Here is a 14245-nt window from a genome sequence, read left to right as displayed (position 1 = left end):
ACCATGTTTTCTAGGGTGCCGCTACGTATCCGTATTAACTGTATGATACTAGGTAGCCCTGATGGCACCGTTACATCGGATTTCGACTCATTTCTATGCCGAAAAATCCGTTTTGTCACATTGTGCCGCTTGGAACTGGGATCAGTCAAATTAGGTTTCAGTCATCAAACTCGGGTCTGGCTTTTTTGCATTCTAGATGCACAGATCTGCAGTTTTTGGCTGTATCTTATACAATAGTTTGTCCAAGGTTGCAAGCCTGCAATTTTTGTACGTAGGCCTGCAGTTTCGGACAATATTTGATCGAAATTGATGAAATTGACATTGAATCCAACCCAACAATATCAGCTCATAATCTGACAGAATCTCCACCCAAAATCAAATCTTTTCTATCAAATAAACACTTCAACAATAAAAAAAAAAAATAAAAAAGACATTCTATAAATGTAGAAAAAATTCAATGAATTTTTTTTCATTCTAGCTATGAAGAATCACGCAAATTTTTTAAAGCAATCTGCTGGTTAACGTTTATGTTATTTTTGAATTTTGGCTGAAAAATCACAAAAAAAAAAAAAGATTTTTTTTTCACATGCAGAATAACTGATTTTTATGCTAATTCTAGCGTACAGATATATTTTTGACAATAATAATGATTATTTTTGTACGATTTTGTTATTATTTTTATAGAAAAAGGTTCGGCCAGGTGAATGTTTGGATGTAACTAAGCAGGTTTTTTATCGTTCTGATAAATTATATAATTATTTTTTGATTTTTGGACATTGCAAGCGGAATAGAATAGAATAGAATAGAATGGCAATTGTAGATATATTTTTGAGAATGCCGCAAAACGATTTTACAGCAACAACAAGTTGTTGTTGTCTTTTTTTTGTACAAATTTTTTTATTATTTTTTTGGAATGTGAAAAATTTTTGTAGAATAGAAAAAAAAACAAATTTTTTTGCATTAATTTTTGGACATAAAAATTCATCGCAATTTTCACATTAAATCAACGAACAAAATCGTAGTTACGTCGTTGTTTGGGTCACATTTAATGGCTGTGTACATAAATATGGGGTCATGATGGGAAATATGTATAGAAATTATTGTAGAATCTAATTTTAGTGTTGCTAGTGATTCATAGTAGTTTGATTTATAGATCGTAGTTGGAATGGTAGTTGAAAAAGTATGTAAATATATTGAACCTTATTGATGGGGTTGTTTCCTGACTTTTGAGGTAGGGATGGGCAAAAATGTTCGTATGTATGCGAATATGTATGTTTATATGCGAATATGTACGTAGGTATGCGAATATGAACGTATATATGCTAATATGAACGTATATATGCGAATTTGTATGTATATATGCGAATTTGCCCAACTCTACTTTGAGGGTGTGAACTAGAAAATTGATGAAATTTTACATGAAGTAATTGGATGATTGGAGGTCGATTAGACATTAATAATGGCAATTTTAGGCTTTGACACCTTTTTCAAATAAATACTTTAAATTTAATAAAATAATTTAATTTTGTAAATTTTAAAAATTTTCACTTTCTTACTTAAAGCCTTAAAAAAACGTCCAAATCGACTCCCATTTAAAGATTTTCTGGTTTTTCACTCTCACTTAATGAGCAATCAAGGAAATACTCATCGTAGTCGCTGTATGTAGATGTATAATAACAATTTTAGCAAATATGTATAAATATAGAATATATTTTAGTCAAGAATATTAAGCATCAATAAAAATATATAAATATATCTATTTAAGGCAGTCATTTGAAGTCAGAATTTGAAAGAAGTTAAGAATTGAAAATTCGAAATTTTTGACTTTAAATGAATGAAAATGTAATTTTGAAAAGTTTGAGGAAGATTTAAAAATTATTATTTTTTTAAAATTCAAAATTTTTAATTTTTAAAAATTTCAAATTTTTTAATTTTATTAAAATTCAAAATTTTTATTTTTAAAAAATTTAGAAATTAATTTTTTAAAAATTAAACAATTTTTGTTTTTTAAAAATTAAAAAATTTTTATTTTTTAAAAACTATAATTTCAAAATTTTCCACAAACTTTTCAAATGCATTTTGCCTAAACTTAAACAAAAATCTCTAAATGAAATAAACTAAATCTCTTAAAATATACAAAAACTTAAAAACTTAATAGCAAATAATTTAAAACAAATACTTGTTAAAATATAAAAAAAAAACTCAAAATCAACGGATATATAATTTCTTTTTTGAAATTAGTATAGAAATTTTTGCCGTAGAATAGAAAACTGCAGTCGAATGAAATTTAGCCGATGAATGATGAACAAAAATTTTAATTTTTTTTGAAAAATTTTAAATTTTTTATTTTGAATTATTATTTTTAAAAACTTTAATTTTGTAGAATTTGATAAATTTATATTTTAAAAAATTCAAATTTATAAATTTTGAAAAATTCAAATTTTGTAAATTTTGAAAAAATTTAAATTTGTTAATTTTGAAAGAATTTGAATTTGAAAATTTTGATAGAATTTAAATTTTGTTAATTTTGAAAGAAATTAAATTTGTTAATTTTGAAAAATTTGAATTTGAAAATTTTTATAAATTTAAATTTGTTAATTTTAAGAAAACTTTAAATTTGTAAATTTTGAGAAATTCAAATTTTTAAATTTTGTTAGTCATTCAAAAGCTCAAAATTCAACTTTTTCGACATTTTCTACACATTATTACATTATTTTAATATTTATTTTGGACATTATTTTTATTTTATTTATTTTTACACTCACACCCATCGAATTATTTTTTAAAATCTAAAAAGTCGCATGTTTTTGAACTCGATTTGAATTTTTTTGCTTCAAAATTTTATTTTCTGCAATTTTTTTTATTTTTCAACGGAATGAATTTAAGCTTCATGGATTTTTGCTTAGTTGAATTAAATTTTTTTGATTTTGAATTTAAATACGGAGCGTTTTTTGATCATCACTGTATATACAATAAAATATCGATGGTCTTAACTTGACTCCAAAACTTATCAAAAAACATAAAAATTGTTTTAAATTTTTCGAAAATTAAAAAAAAGACGTTAAAAATTTTCGAAATAAAAAAAATTTAAAAAATTTTAATTTTCCAAAAATTTCCGCTAATTTTGTGTATCAAACCAAATTTATAGAGACGAAGACCATCGATTGACATGCGTCGTCCAAGTGTATCTGATCTTGAAGGTTTGATTGACAAACCATCAACCCCACTTCGTCCAGTTGGTGATGGAGGTCCACCCTCAATTGTTGATATTCAAGAAAGCTACTCGGCTGTTGAAGGTTCGAATCTTGTCATTTAAATTTTGTTGGCTTTTTTGACGATTCTAATGCGAAATAAATATTTGTGCGACTAACTTTGACCCTAGCGGCGGTTTTAAAGGAATCTTTAGGGATTTACATGACTTAATGCCTTATCAAGCCAGACTTTCTGATTAAAATCCTTGAAAACACACTTTAAAATCCGGAAATATAGTCTAGTATTGATGCCATATCCTAAATATTCTAGCATGTCTTCCTATACATACTCTGGCATATCTAAAGATTCAATAAACAATTCCTAGGGCAATTACTGCTTTCAACTTTTTTTCTTGGCCAATTTTCAAATTATTCTAATTAAAAATATTCAGATCAAACCGGCTACATCACAATTCAAGTTGAAGGCAATCCACCACCAACATTCAAATTCTACAAAGGTGTTGTTGAAATTCTCGAAGGTGGTCGCTATAAATTCGTCACCGATGGTGCAGCCAACACTGTTACATTGTGCATACGTAAAATTAAACCAAATGATGAAGGAACTTATCGTATTGTTGTGTCTAACATTCATGGCGAAGATTCTGCTGAATGTCCATTATATGTGTCTGATTCTAGCGGTATGGACTTCCGTACGATGTTGAAGAAGCGCAAGTATGCTAAATGGGGACAAGACAACAACGATCCTAATTGGGGTGATTTGAAGGAAGTTCAAAAGCCTGAGCCACCAGCACTTAAGAAAGTTGAAAGGGTAAGTTTCTTGTTTGTGACTAAATATTTTATAATTATTCAATTTAATTTCTGTTTTTTCAACGGATTGAGGATATAACTGCGAATGGTATTAAGTAAATTTCACTGTTTAAATAAAATTGATTAACGATCATTTCAAATTTGAATGATGTTTCAACGATATTTTCAAATTTGAATGATGTTTTAACGAACTTTTCAAATTTGAATGACATTTTAACGATCTTTTCAAATTTGAATGATGTTTCAACGATCTTTTCAAATTTGAATGATGTTTCAACGATCTTTTCAAATTTGAATGTCATTTTAACGATCTTTTCAAATTTGAATTATGTTTTAACGAACTTTTCAAATTTGAATGTCATTTTAACGATCTTTTCAAATTTGAATGTCATTTTAACGATCTTTTCAAATTTGAATGATGTTTCAACGATCTTTTCAAATTTGAATAATTTTAAAAATTCAAAAAAATTTTCTAACGAACTTTTGAAATTTGAATTATGTTTCAACGAACTTTTCAAATTTGAATAATATTTTAACGATCTTTTCAAATTTGAATAATGTGTCAACAACCATTTTAAATTTGAATATCATTTAAAATTCAAAAAAATTTCTAACGAACTTTTGAAATTCAAAAAAAAAAATCTAAAAATTCAAATAAATTTCCGTTAAATAATCGAATTCACGTGATGTGTACAAAATGTAAAACAAAATTTAGGATCCAGCATCTCGACGAGCGTCACTAGCCGAAATAATTCCAGATTGGCCCGTGCTTCATCCAGTCCGTAAACAGGTTTGACTTTCAAGTAAATAATCCTCTTTGTCTTTCTATCTGTGTCTCAACAAAAAGCAGTAAAGACCAAATTTTGCACAAAACAATCTCTAATGAATGCACAAAAAAATCATTATTTCGAATACAATTTGTTTCGTTTCTTTCTTAACAGCTTAACCGACTATCTTCTATCTTATATTTCACTTTCTTATGTTATTTATTTTATTTTTATTGTACTTTATTTCGGAATGCGAATTTTTTTTGTTACTTCTTCTTCTTCTTGTTCGATAAAATTGGTAAAACAACTGACATATTTTACTTGTTCTTACATCAAAATTCTATTTACATTTACATACTCAATTATTGGCAAAAAGTTGTTCTTCTCTATATATTCAAAAAGTTGATTCCTTAATGTGTGATGGGCTGGGAGGGGGGATGATGGAGAGCTGGGCTGAATTTTAAGCATTTTTTAACGTTTTTTTTTTGAGACAGCCGAGCCATAATTTTCATTTTTGTAGGAAAAAATAAGCAAAAACCAAGAATATGGTTCAATTTCTCTGTCTTTATGGCAACAAAGGGGTACTTACTTTCTTACTGGAACCATATTCGAACGTGGAGCTTAAGATACATTCCATCTGATTCTGTTGATGGCTCTGTCACCTACTCTTTAAAAATTGTCTGTTCACACATTTGTCTAATATTCCTTCGTCGCTGATCTGCGTCAAGTAGCTTTAAGAGTTTCCAAGGAGCTCTTACGACTATGATATCCGACTTGGATGTGTCTTTTCAGACAAGAACGCTTTCAAGAACGTAGTTGGAATAGAATTGAGGGTAATCTTAAGCTTACTTAAGGTCAATTCTCTAACCCAAATGATTCATGACTCAAAACAAGAAAAACATATCATGGAGACAGCATCACTTCGACTGGCTTGCCAGTTTCACATTAAATCATAAAATATTTGCCTCTTGTTGTTGAGGCTGGTTTCTAGGGCATCCTGGTACAACATACTGGATGAACAAGTTTTTATTCGACTATGTCCAGTTCTTCAGACAACAAATCACATTGCGAAGACATTTGTCATTTTTTGGACGAGCTTAGTTATTTTTAGACATCCGTCTTATGTCGTTATAATGAGACTTGTTGTCCTTCATACTCCAAGTCAAATAGTAAACTGTCCGTTAGAAAAAGTAACGATCCATAAAATTAAGATGAGTCAGGTCGTAAAGCTTAAACAGTAAAAAAATCATGGGTCAAATACAAAAAGTTCACAAATCAAAATGTCAGCCTGAATTTCGATACATCACCCTCAACTTCACATCACACATCCTCCTACAAAAAAAACTCTGTCTATCTCTCTTTTTTTTGGGTCGAAAATGTATTTTAATTTAATTTGAGTGTCAATATCTGTTCCTATATTTTTTTTATCTTGTTTGCATGATATATACAAAGTTCAATCCATTATTTCCATTTTCTCTCTCTTTTTTGTCTCTATTTCTCAACTCTTTATCGATTTTACATTTTGTTTTTGTTCAATTTTAAATTGAAAAATTCCACTGAAAAATATTGACTTTTGAACATTTTTTTTTTATTTTGCGACTGACTGGATTTTATTTGATTTTTTGACATTCATCTCCACTCGCTGAATTTAAAGAATTTTGAAGACATTTTAACGATTTTTGCTGGAACTTCGTCGTCAAATTTTGAAAAAATTTTAAATTTTATTTTTCAGGAAATTTTTTCAGAACGCGTTTTGCGCAGTGAATTTTCATCGAAATTTTTAGCGCGTTTTTACGCTCAATTTTTTAAATTTTTCCTTTTTTCTCTTCGCATTGCTGGTCAGCGTTGGAATATTTTTGAGTCAATGCTGCCCAGTGATGCATAGAAGCTTGACATCCACAACTTGACACTAATTTTTTTACCTTAATTCTTCCTTCCCAAATTCTTAGAAACAAGACACATTCTCACGTCCATTAATCGATCAATTTGCCAAGGAAGGCAAGGACAAGAAGGTCGTCTTTGAGGCACAATTCACCAAACCCAACTGCAAACCACGTTGGTACTTCCGTAAGGATGAAATCTTCCCATCATCAAAATACAAGATGATCAATGAAGGCGAAGTCTACAAGCTCGTCATTACAGCACCAAGAGTTGAAGATTCTGGTAAATACGTCATTGAAATCAACACAATTCAATGTCCAGCTACATTGAGTGTTGAGGAACCAGATCCCACCTATAGCTTCATTAAGATGCTTGACAAGAAATGCAAAGGTTATTATGGACATGACTTTGATCTTGAGTGTGCTGTCAACAGCGGAAAAGCTCAAGTTTATTGGACCAAGAATGGCGAACGTCTTGATCCAGACTTAATTGGTGACGGCAAGAAATATCAAGTCATTAAGGAATTGTCAGGTTTCTGTAAACTCACCGTCAACAACTGCCAGAAAGGCGATGATGCCAATTATGCCTGTAACATCGAGAAGCAACCTGACAAAACTGAAACAGTCATTGCACTCTCTGAGTTCCAATACAAATTCACAAAGATTCTTAAGTCAGCACGTCTTGTTGAAAAGGATACATTGACACTTGCTTGCGAGTTGAACGATGCTCGTGGTGAGGTCAAATGGTACCGAGGTGAGGAAGAGATTCAAGGCGATAAGCGCATTGAAATTATTAAGGATGGACGCAAGCGTAAGATAATCATCAAAGACGCTAAGGTTAATGATGCTGCAGCCTATTCTTGTGTCTCAAATGCTGATAAGACAGTTGCTGACATCACTGTCAATTATCAAAATAAATTCTTGAAGAAACTTAAGGATCAAGACCTTATTGAACGTGATCGCGTAGTCATGGAAATTGAATTGCAAGATCAAACAGCACCAGCTGATTGGTACTTGAATGGACAAGAGCTTAAGGATGGAGATGACTTTGAGATTAAGAATCTTGGCGGCGGTAAACATCAACTCATCTTTAAGAAGGTCAAGATGACCGATGCTGGTGAACTTGAATGTAAATCTGGTGACTTGAGCTCTAAATGTAATCTTAATGTCCTGAAAGGCGAGACAGGACCAATTGTTGATGCACCAGAAAATGTTGAGGCACCAATTGACAAAGGTGGTCCGTTTGAGTTTGCAATTCCATATCGTATTGACGGTACCCGTAAGTCACCGGTTCAAGCTAAGATTATTGGACCTGATGGTAAGCCATTAGGCAAGAGTGACGTTGAAATTGTCATTAAGGATGACAAGGTCCTCGTTAAGATCAAAAAACCAACACGTGCTATGTCTGGCCCATACAAGGTCACAATTGAGAATGCACAAGGATCAGTTGACAGTCCAATTAAGCTTAACATGTTGACACCACCAACAGCACCACAAAAATTGGAATTGAAGGATCTTTTCGAATCAAGCTTCGTCCTTAAATGGTCACCACCACTTGACGATGGTGGCTCACCACTTATTGGTTACAAGATTGAAGTTGACAATCAGTCTGAGAAGTCATCATGGTATGCCTACATACCAAAGGACGATGATGTTGTTAGCGTTGACGATAAGGCAATTCGTAAGGTTGTCAGTGAACTTGAACGTTACATCAAAGCCTCAATTAATCGTTACAAGGTTGAAGGTTTTAAGAAGAATCAAGTCTTGAGAGTTCGTGTCCGTGCTGCAAACAAGGTTGGTGAATCAGATCCAGCTAACATTGCTGATCGTGTCACCATGAAGAATCCATGGACCGTACCAAATCCACCACGTGAACCAGAAATCTTCGATTGGACAGCAACAACATTGTCTGTACAATGGAAGGCACCCGATTCCGATGGTGGTTCACCAATTACTGGATATGTCATTGAATACAAAGAAAAGATGGCAACAGCATGGAAGACATTCTATCAACCAGAAGCAAAGAAGCTTAATACTATTATTGCTGATTTACGTACAGGAGCATCATATGTCGTACGTATTAAGGCACGTAACATTGAAGGTGATTCAGAACCATGTGCACAAACACCACCAAAAGTTGCCAAGGAACGTTTCGTACGTCCATTCTTTGTTGATGTTGCAACCATGCAAAATGTCACCATCCGTAAAGGACAAATGTGCAGATGGGATATTGCTTATGGCGGTGAGCCAGAGCCAACATCAAAATGGACATTCAGTAAAGGAAAATTGGGTGTTGCACCAGAAGTTGAAGTTAAGCCAGACGGTGATCATATTACTGTTGAAATGTACGATAGAAATTCAGTCGTTACGGTTAAGAAGGCACAACGTTTAGACTCTGGTCGTTATTACATCCGTGTCACTAATGAAGTTGGATCTGCTGAACATTCTGCTGATTTGCTCGTCCTTGACAAGCCAAGTCCACCAGATGGTGAACCAGAAGCTACAAAGGTTAGAGCTGATTGTGCAACAATTGCTTTCCGTCCACCAAGAGATGATGGTGGATGTCCAATTTTGGGATATATTGTTGAGAAAATGGACACAGAAACAGGCCGATGGGTCGGTGCTGGTGAATGTGGACCAAACAGCAATGAAATTGAAATTAAGGGTCTCGTTAAGGGTAAACGCTATAAAATTCGCGTTAAGGCATACAACAAGGAAGGTGAATCAGATCCAGCTGAAATGTCACAATCATTTGTTGCTCAAAATCCATACGGTAAGTTGACTTTGATGATTAGACATGATTTGTTTTTATACACAAACTGTACACAATTTACACGATTTTTTATATCTGAACTTCCAAATGTACACAAATCTATTTTTTGATTCCTGGTTTTGCACCCTGATTTGATCCAATTATTTTTTTTCTATCTCTATCTCTCTCTCTTCTTCAATCATCACATCCACAACACGTTTTGTTGCATTATTATTATTATTTTTGGACATAAAAATTTTATAGATGAACCTAATGCACCCGGAAAACCCGATATTATTGACTATGACAATCAATCCGTTACATTAAAATGGGAACCACCAAAGGATGATGGTGGACGTCCCATTACACATTATGTCATTGAAATGTTGAATAAATATCAACCTGATTGGTGTGAATTGATGCCAACTGAAACAAATGCATGTGAATTCAAAGTACCTGGATTAAAGGAACGAATGGCATATCAGTTCCGTGTTCGTGCTATTAATAAAGCTGGTAAATCAGCACCATCACCACCAACTGACAATCATGTTGTTCGTCATAAGAATCGTAAGTATTGTGACTTTATAATAAATTCTCAGAAAAATATCGAATCGGATGCTTTAATGAATGGTAAAAAAGTAATGAACTTGATGATAAGCTACGACTTGTAAATGATTGAAGAAACAAAAAGGATAAAGTTCGTACTGCATTTTCATACACAAACACAAACATACACAACAACCTTCTCTTTTATTATCATTACTGTATATCTGTCTATGTAGAATCAGTGTTGGTCAAACTGTGTGATGCGGTATCTAGGATGTTGCCGTACCGTATGACATGTGTGGTTTCGGTTGTGGCTCACGACACAGATGTGTCAGATATGCCACTTGACCATATGCCGTATGTGGTTATGGTTGTGGCTTACTACCAAGCTGAGTCACGACAAACTGCATGCCGCCGGTACCTAGTACCTAATATGCTACCTAGTATGCTGCCGGTACCTAGTATGCTGCCAATACCTAGTATGCTGCCGGTACCTAGTATACTGCCAGTACCTAGTATGCCGTCGGTACCTAGTATACTGCCAGTACCTAGTATGCCACCGGTACCTAGTATGCTACCGGTACCTAGTATGCTGCCGGTACCTAGTATACCGCCGAGCCAAATGTCATGTCCGATTTCGGTTATGGCTTACCATCAAAGTGTCCCGCATCACACAGGATGCCCATCACTGCTGTAGATAATGAGTTTCATTCCTTTTGAATGTTCAAGTTTAATTATGTATCTTTTTATATCCATCATCAATTGTTCAATGTTAGTATTGAGTATTTAGATTTTTGTGTCACGTTTGTTACTTTTTTCTATGTTTTTTTACTATCTCAAGCACACAACTTTCCCTATATTTTGTTCTGTACACATGTATGAGTTTATAATTTGTTAATACTAGCAATTGAGGACTATTTGAGACTTAATTCTCAAAGAACCTTCAGCTAGACTCTTTTAATGTTCATTTGTCATTAAAACTTTGTTTCTATGTTCTTCCTCCTCGTCTATGTTACCTCCATCGTCATTATTTTAACAGTTAAGCCACGTATTGAACGTGATCAAATGAAAAACATCACAATTAAGGCTGGACGTACATTACAATGGTCTGTTGATGTTGAAGGTGAACCAACACCTGAATGTACATGGTCATGGCGCGATGGACTTCCATTGCAAGACTCTGGACGTATTAAGATTGACAACAGCACACCAAATCATACAATCTTTACAATTACTGATGCTCAACGTGAGGATCGTGGAAAATATATCTTGACGTGAGTATGGATATGCCTCAAATAGTAAGCACAACTAAATTTACATTCTCAAATTTCAGTGCCGTCAATTGCAACGGTAAAGATACATGGGCTGCTGAATTTGTTGTCTTAGGCGCACCAAAAGCAGCACAAAGCTGCGAATGTACAGAAGCTCTTAACGGAACAGCCAAATTGAAGATTAAGAAACCAAAGGATGATGGTGGTGTTCCAATTACTGGATATACCATCGAAAAATTAGATCCAGAAACCGGCAAATGGGTTCGTGCTGCCTTTGTACCAGCTAATAAGACTGGACATGGCGATGATTTCGAGGCTACAATTCCAAATTTGAAAAATGGACAGCCATACAAATTCAGAGTAAAAGCTGAGAATGATGAAGGCGAGAGCGATTTTACTTACACTGATGTGAGTTCCTACTCGTGACTTAATACTTGAACTTACTTACTAACTTTTAATGTCCTTTATATAGGGTGAAATTACACCGGTTGGCGCTCCCTCAGCTGGCGGTAAACCAGAAATTGTCGATTTCGATGAGAATTCAGTAGATCTCGAATTTGAGCCACCAGAAGAAGATGGCGGTGCACCAATTGATGAATATGTCATTGAACAGCGTGATCCAAAGACTGGACAATGGGTTCCAGTCAAGACTGTTCCAGCCGATAAGGATGATGAGGCAAAGGCCAAGAAAGAAAAGCGCAAGAAGAAGAAGGTTAAGGCTAAAGTTGAAGGTCTTAAGGAAGGCGATAATGTTCAATTCCGTGTTCGTGCTAAGAACAAGGGCGGTCTTGGTGAGCCATCAGATGCATCTGATATGCACAAAGTTCGTCCAAAGAAGATGAAGCCAAGAATTGATAGAAATGCCATGAAACCAATTACACTCAAGTCTGGAAAGACTCATTATTATGAAGTTCCAGTACGTGGTATTCCACCACCTGAATATATCTGGTCAATTGGTGACTTTGTCATTGAAACATCTGAATTATTCTCAGTTGACAGTAAAACACCAAATGTCGCTAAATTGAATGTTCTTGATGCTCAACGTAAGCGCAGTGGCATGTTGAAGTTGAAAGCCACGAATGAGCATGGATCAGATGAATATGAAGTTGAATACACCGTACTTGGTGCACCATCTAAGCCAAATGTCAAAAAGAAGGTTGATTTGGTTCCAGCTGATACTAAATTGAAGATGGGCAAGGGTAAAGGTAGAGATGATGATAAGGAGAATGAATGGCCAAGTCTTCGTGGTGTTCCTGGCCGTGGCGGTGATGATGATGATGGCGATGATGGAGCTGGTAAAGGAAAGGGCAAGAAGAAGAAGCCACGCTCTGATTTACCAATTGGAACTGGAAATACTTCACCATTAGCAGCTAAGGTTAGCTGGGAAGCTCCAGAAGATGATGGCGGTGTTCCATTACAAAAATACATCATTGAAGCACGTCCAGAAAAGGGCGGTAAATGGGAGAAAGTTGCTGAAGCTAATCCAGAAGACACAGCTGCTCTTGTTAAGAACTTGAAACCAGATGAGAAGTACAAGTTCCGTGTTCGTGCCGTCAATAAGAATGATGAAGTTGGTGATCCAGCTGAAACTGATGTCTGCTTAGTTCCACCAAATGTTAAGCCACCAGAAGAACCAGGCAAACCAGAAATTGTCGACTTTGATGAGAAGCACGTCAAGTTGAAGTTCAAGCCACCACGCAACGATGGCGGTGCACCAGTCACTCATTATATCGTTGAGGCCAAGGATAAGAGCATGCCATCACAAGGATGGAAGGAAATTGCTGTCACAGACAGTCCAAAACCAGAAGCACTTGTCGATGGATTACGTGAAGGACAAACACTTCAATTCCGTGTTCGTGCCGTAAACGATGCTGGTCCTGGTGATGCTGGCGAGCCATCAGAAGCACATTTGGTTCGTCCAAAGAATGCAGCACCACAAATTTTACGTGATCATTTCAAGAAGGATGCCAAGTGTGAATTACACTCACAATTCCGTCTTGATGTTGAGTACAAGGGTGAACCAGAACCAGAAGTTGAATTCTACTTGAAGCCACGTAAGAAGAAGGGCAAACCAGAACCAAAATGTGAAACTGAATTTGGCAACAAATTTGAAATTGGCAAATGGCACAAGAACGAAACACCAGAAGATTCACTTACATACTCGGGATATCTCGTCATTGACCGCATGGAGAGATTCTACAGCGGTGAAATTACAGTCATTGTTAAGAATGACAATGGACAAGATTCTGAAAAAGTTGCAATTAAACTTATTGGACCACCAAAGAGTCCAAGAGGTCCATTAGAGGCAGTTGATGTCACAAAGGACAGCTGTGTATTGAAATTCAAGCCACCAGAGGATGATGGTGATTGTCAACCAACTGCATATCAACTTGAAAAGATGGACACAAAGACTGGTCTTTGGGTACCATGTGGAAAGATTGATGCACCAATTGATGGTGACGATGATACTGAAATTAAGGTTCCAGTTAAGGGACTTGAAGAAGGACAACGTTATCAATTCCGTGTTAAGGCAATTAACAATGAAGGCGCTAGTGAGCCATTGACAACAGATGGTTCAATCTTAGCTAAGGATCCATTCGGTCCATCATCACCACCCGGATTCCCAACAGTTGTCGATTTCGACGGTCCAATGGTCGAATTAGAATTTTCACCACCACACAGAGATGGCGGTGCACCAATTCAGTCATACATCATTGAAAAGCGTGTTAAGGGTGATGACAATTGGGAGAAAGCTGGTGAATGTGCCAGTCAAGGCATGGGACCACAAAAGGCTAAGGTTAAGGGATTGATTGAAGGTGGTCAGTACCAATTCCGTGTTAAGGCTGTCAACAAGGGCGGCATTAGTGAACCTAGCGAGGAAAGTAACTGGCATTTAGCAAGAAAGAAGAACCGTAAGTATCAATGGATGGGATTTTGGACATTAATATAGAATTTTTTAAGAAATTTTCAGCATAACTTCAGGAAAGTCTTAGTTTCTTTGTTAATGTTG

At 34.9% G+C, this 14245-nt stretch overlaps 1 protein-coding gene across 18 annotated transcripts in view; it reads left to right on the top strand.

Annotated features, from left to right (window-relative positions):
• bt (projectin protein bent) overlaps positions 1 to 14245 on the top strand; it is a 91592-nt gene that overhangs the window by 54008 nt on the left and 23339 nt on the right. For 13 of the 18 annotated variants that reach the window (XM_070645116.1, XM_070645123.1, XM_070645122.1 and 10 more), the window contains 8 exons: positions 685 to 726; positions 3149 to 3296; positions 3644 to 4020; positions 6736 to 9439; positions 9683 to 9985; positions 11004 to 11238; positions 11298 to 11643; positions 11708 to 14147. In XM_070645116.1, coding sequence (XP_070501217.1) covers positions 685 to 726; positions 3149 to 3296; positions 3644 to 4020; positions 6736 to 9439; positions 9683 to 9985; positions 11004 to 11238; positions 11298 to 11643; positions 11708 to 14147 — 6595 coding nt within the window. The remainder of the gene's footprint in view (positions 1 to 684; positions 727 to 3148; positions 3297 to 3643; positions 4021 to 6735; positions 9440 to 9682; positions 9986 to 11003; positions 11239 to 11297; positions 11644 to 11707; positions 14148 to 14245) is intronic. The other 5 variants (XM_070645114.1, XM_070645113.1, XM_070645110.1 and 2 more) reach the window with 1 other exon arrangement.

The sequence above is a fragment of the Chironomus tepperi genome, unplaced genomic scaffold (genome assembly GCF_022539635.2).
Source record: "Chironomus tepperi strain 1889 unplaced genomic scaffold, CSIRO-AGI_Ctep_v1 contig_351, whole genome shotgun sequence".
Lineage (NCBI taxonomy): Eukaryota > Metazoa > Arthropoda > Insecta > Diptera > Chironomidae > Chironomus > Chironomus tepperi.
Note: the sequence above shows the minus strand (reverse complement) of the source record. Positions and strands in the feature narration are given on the sequence as shown.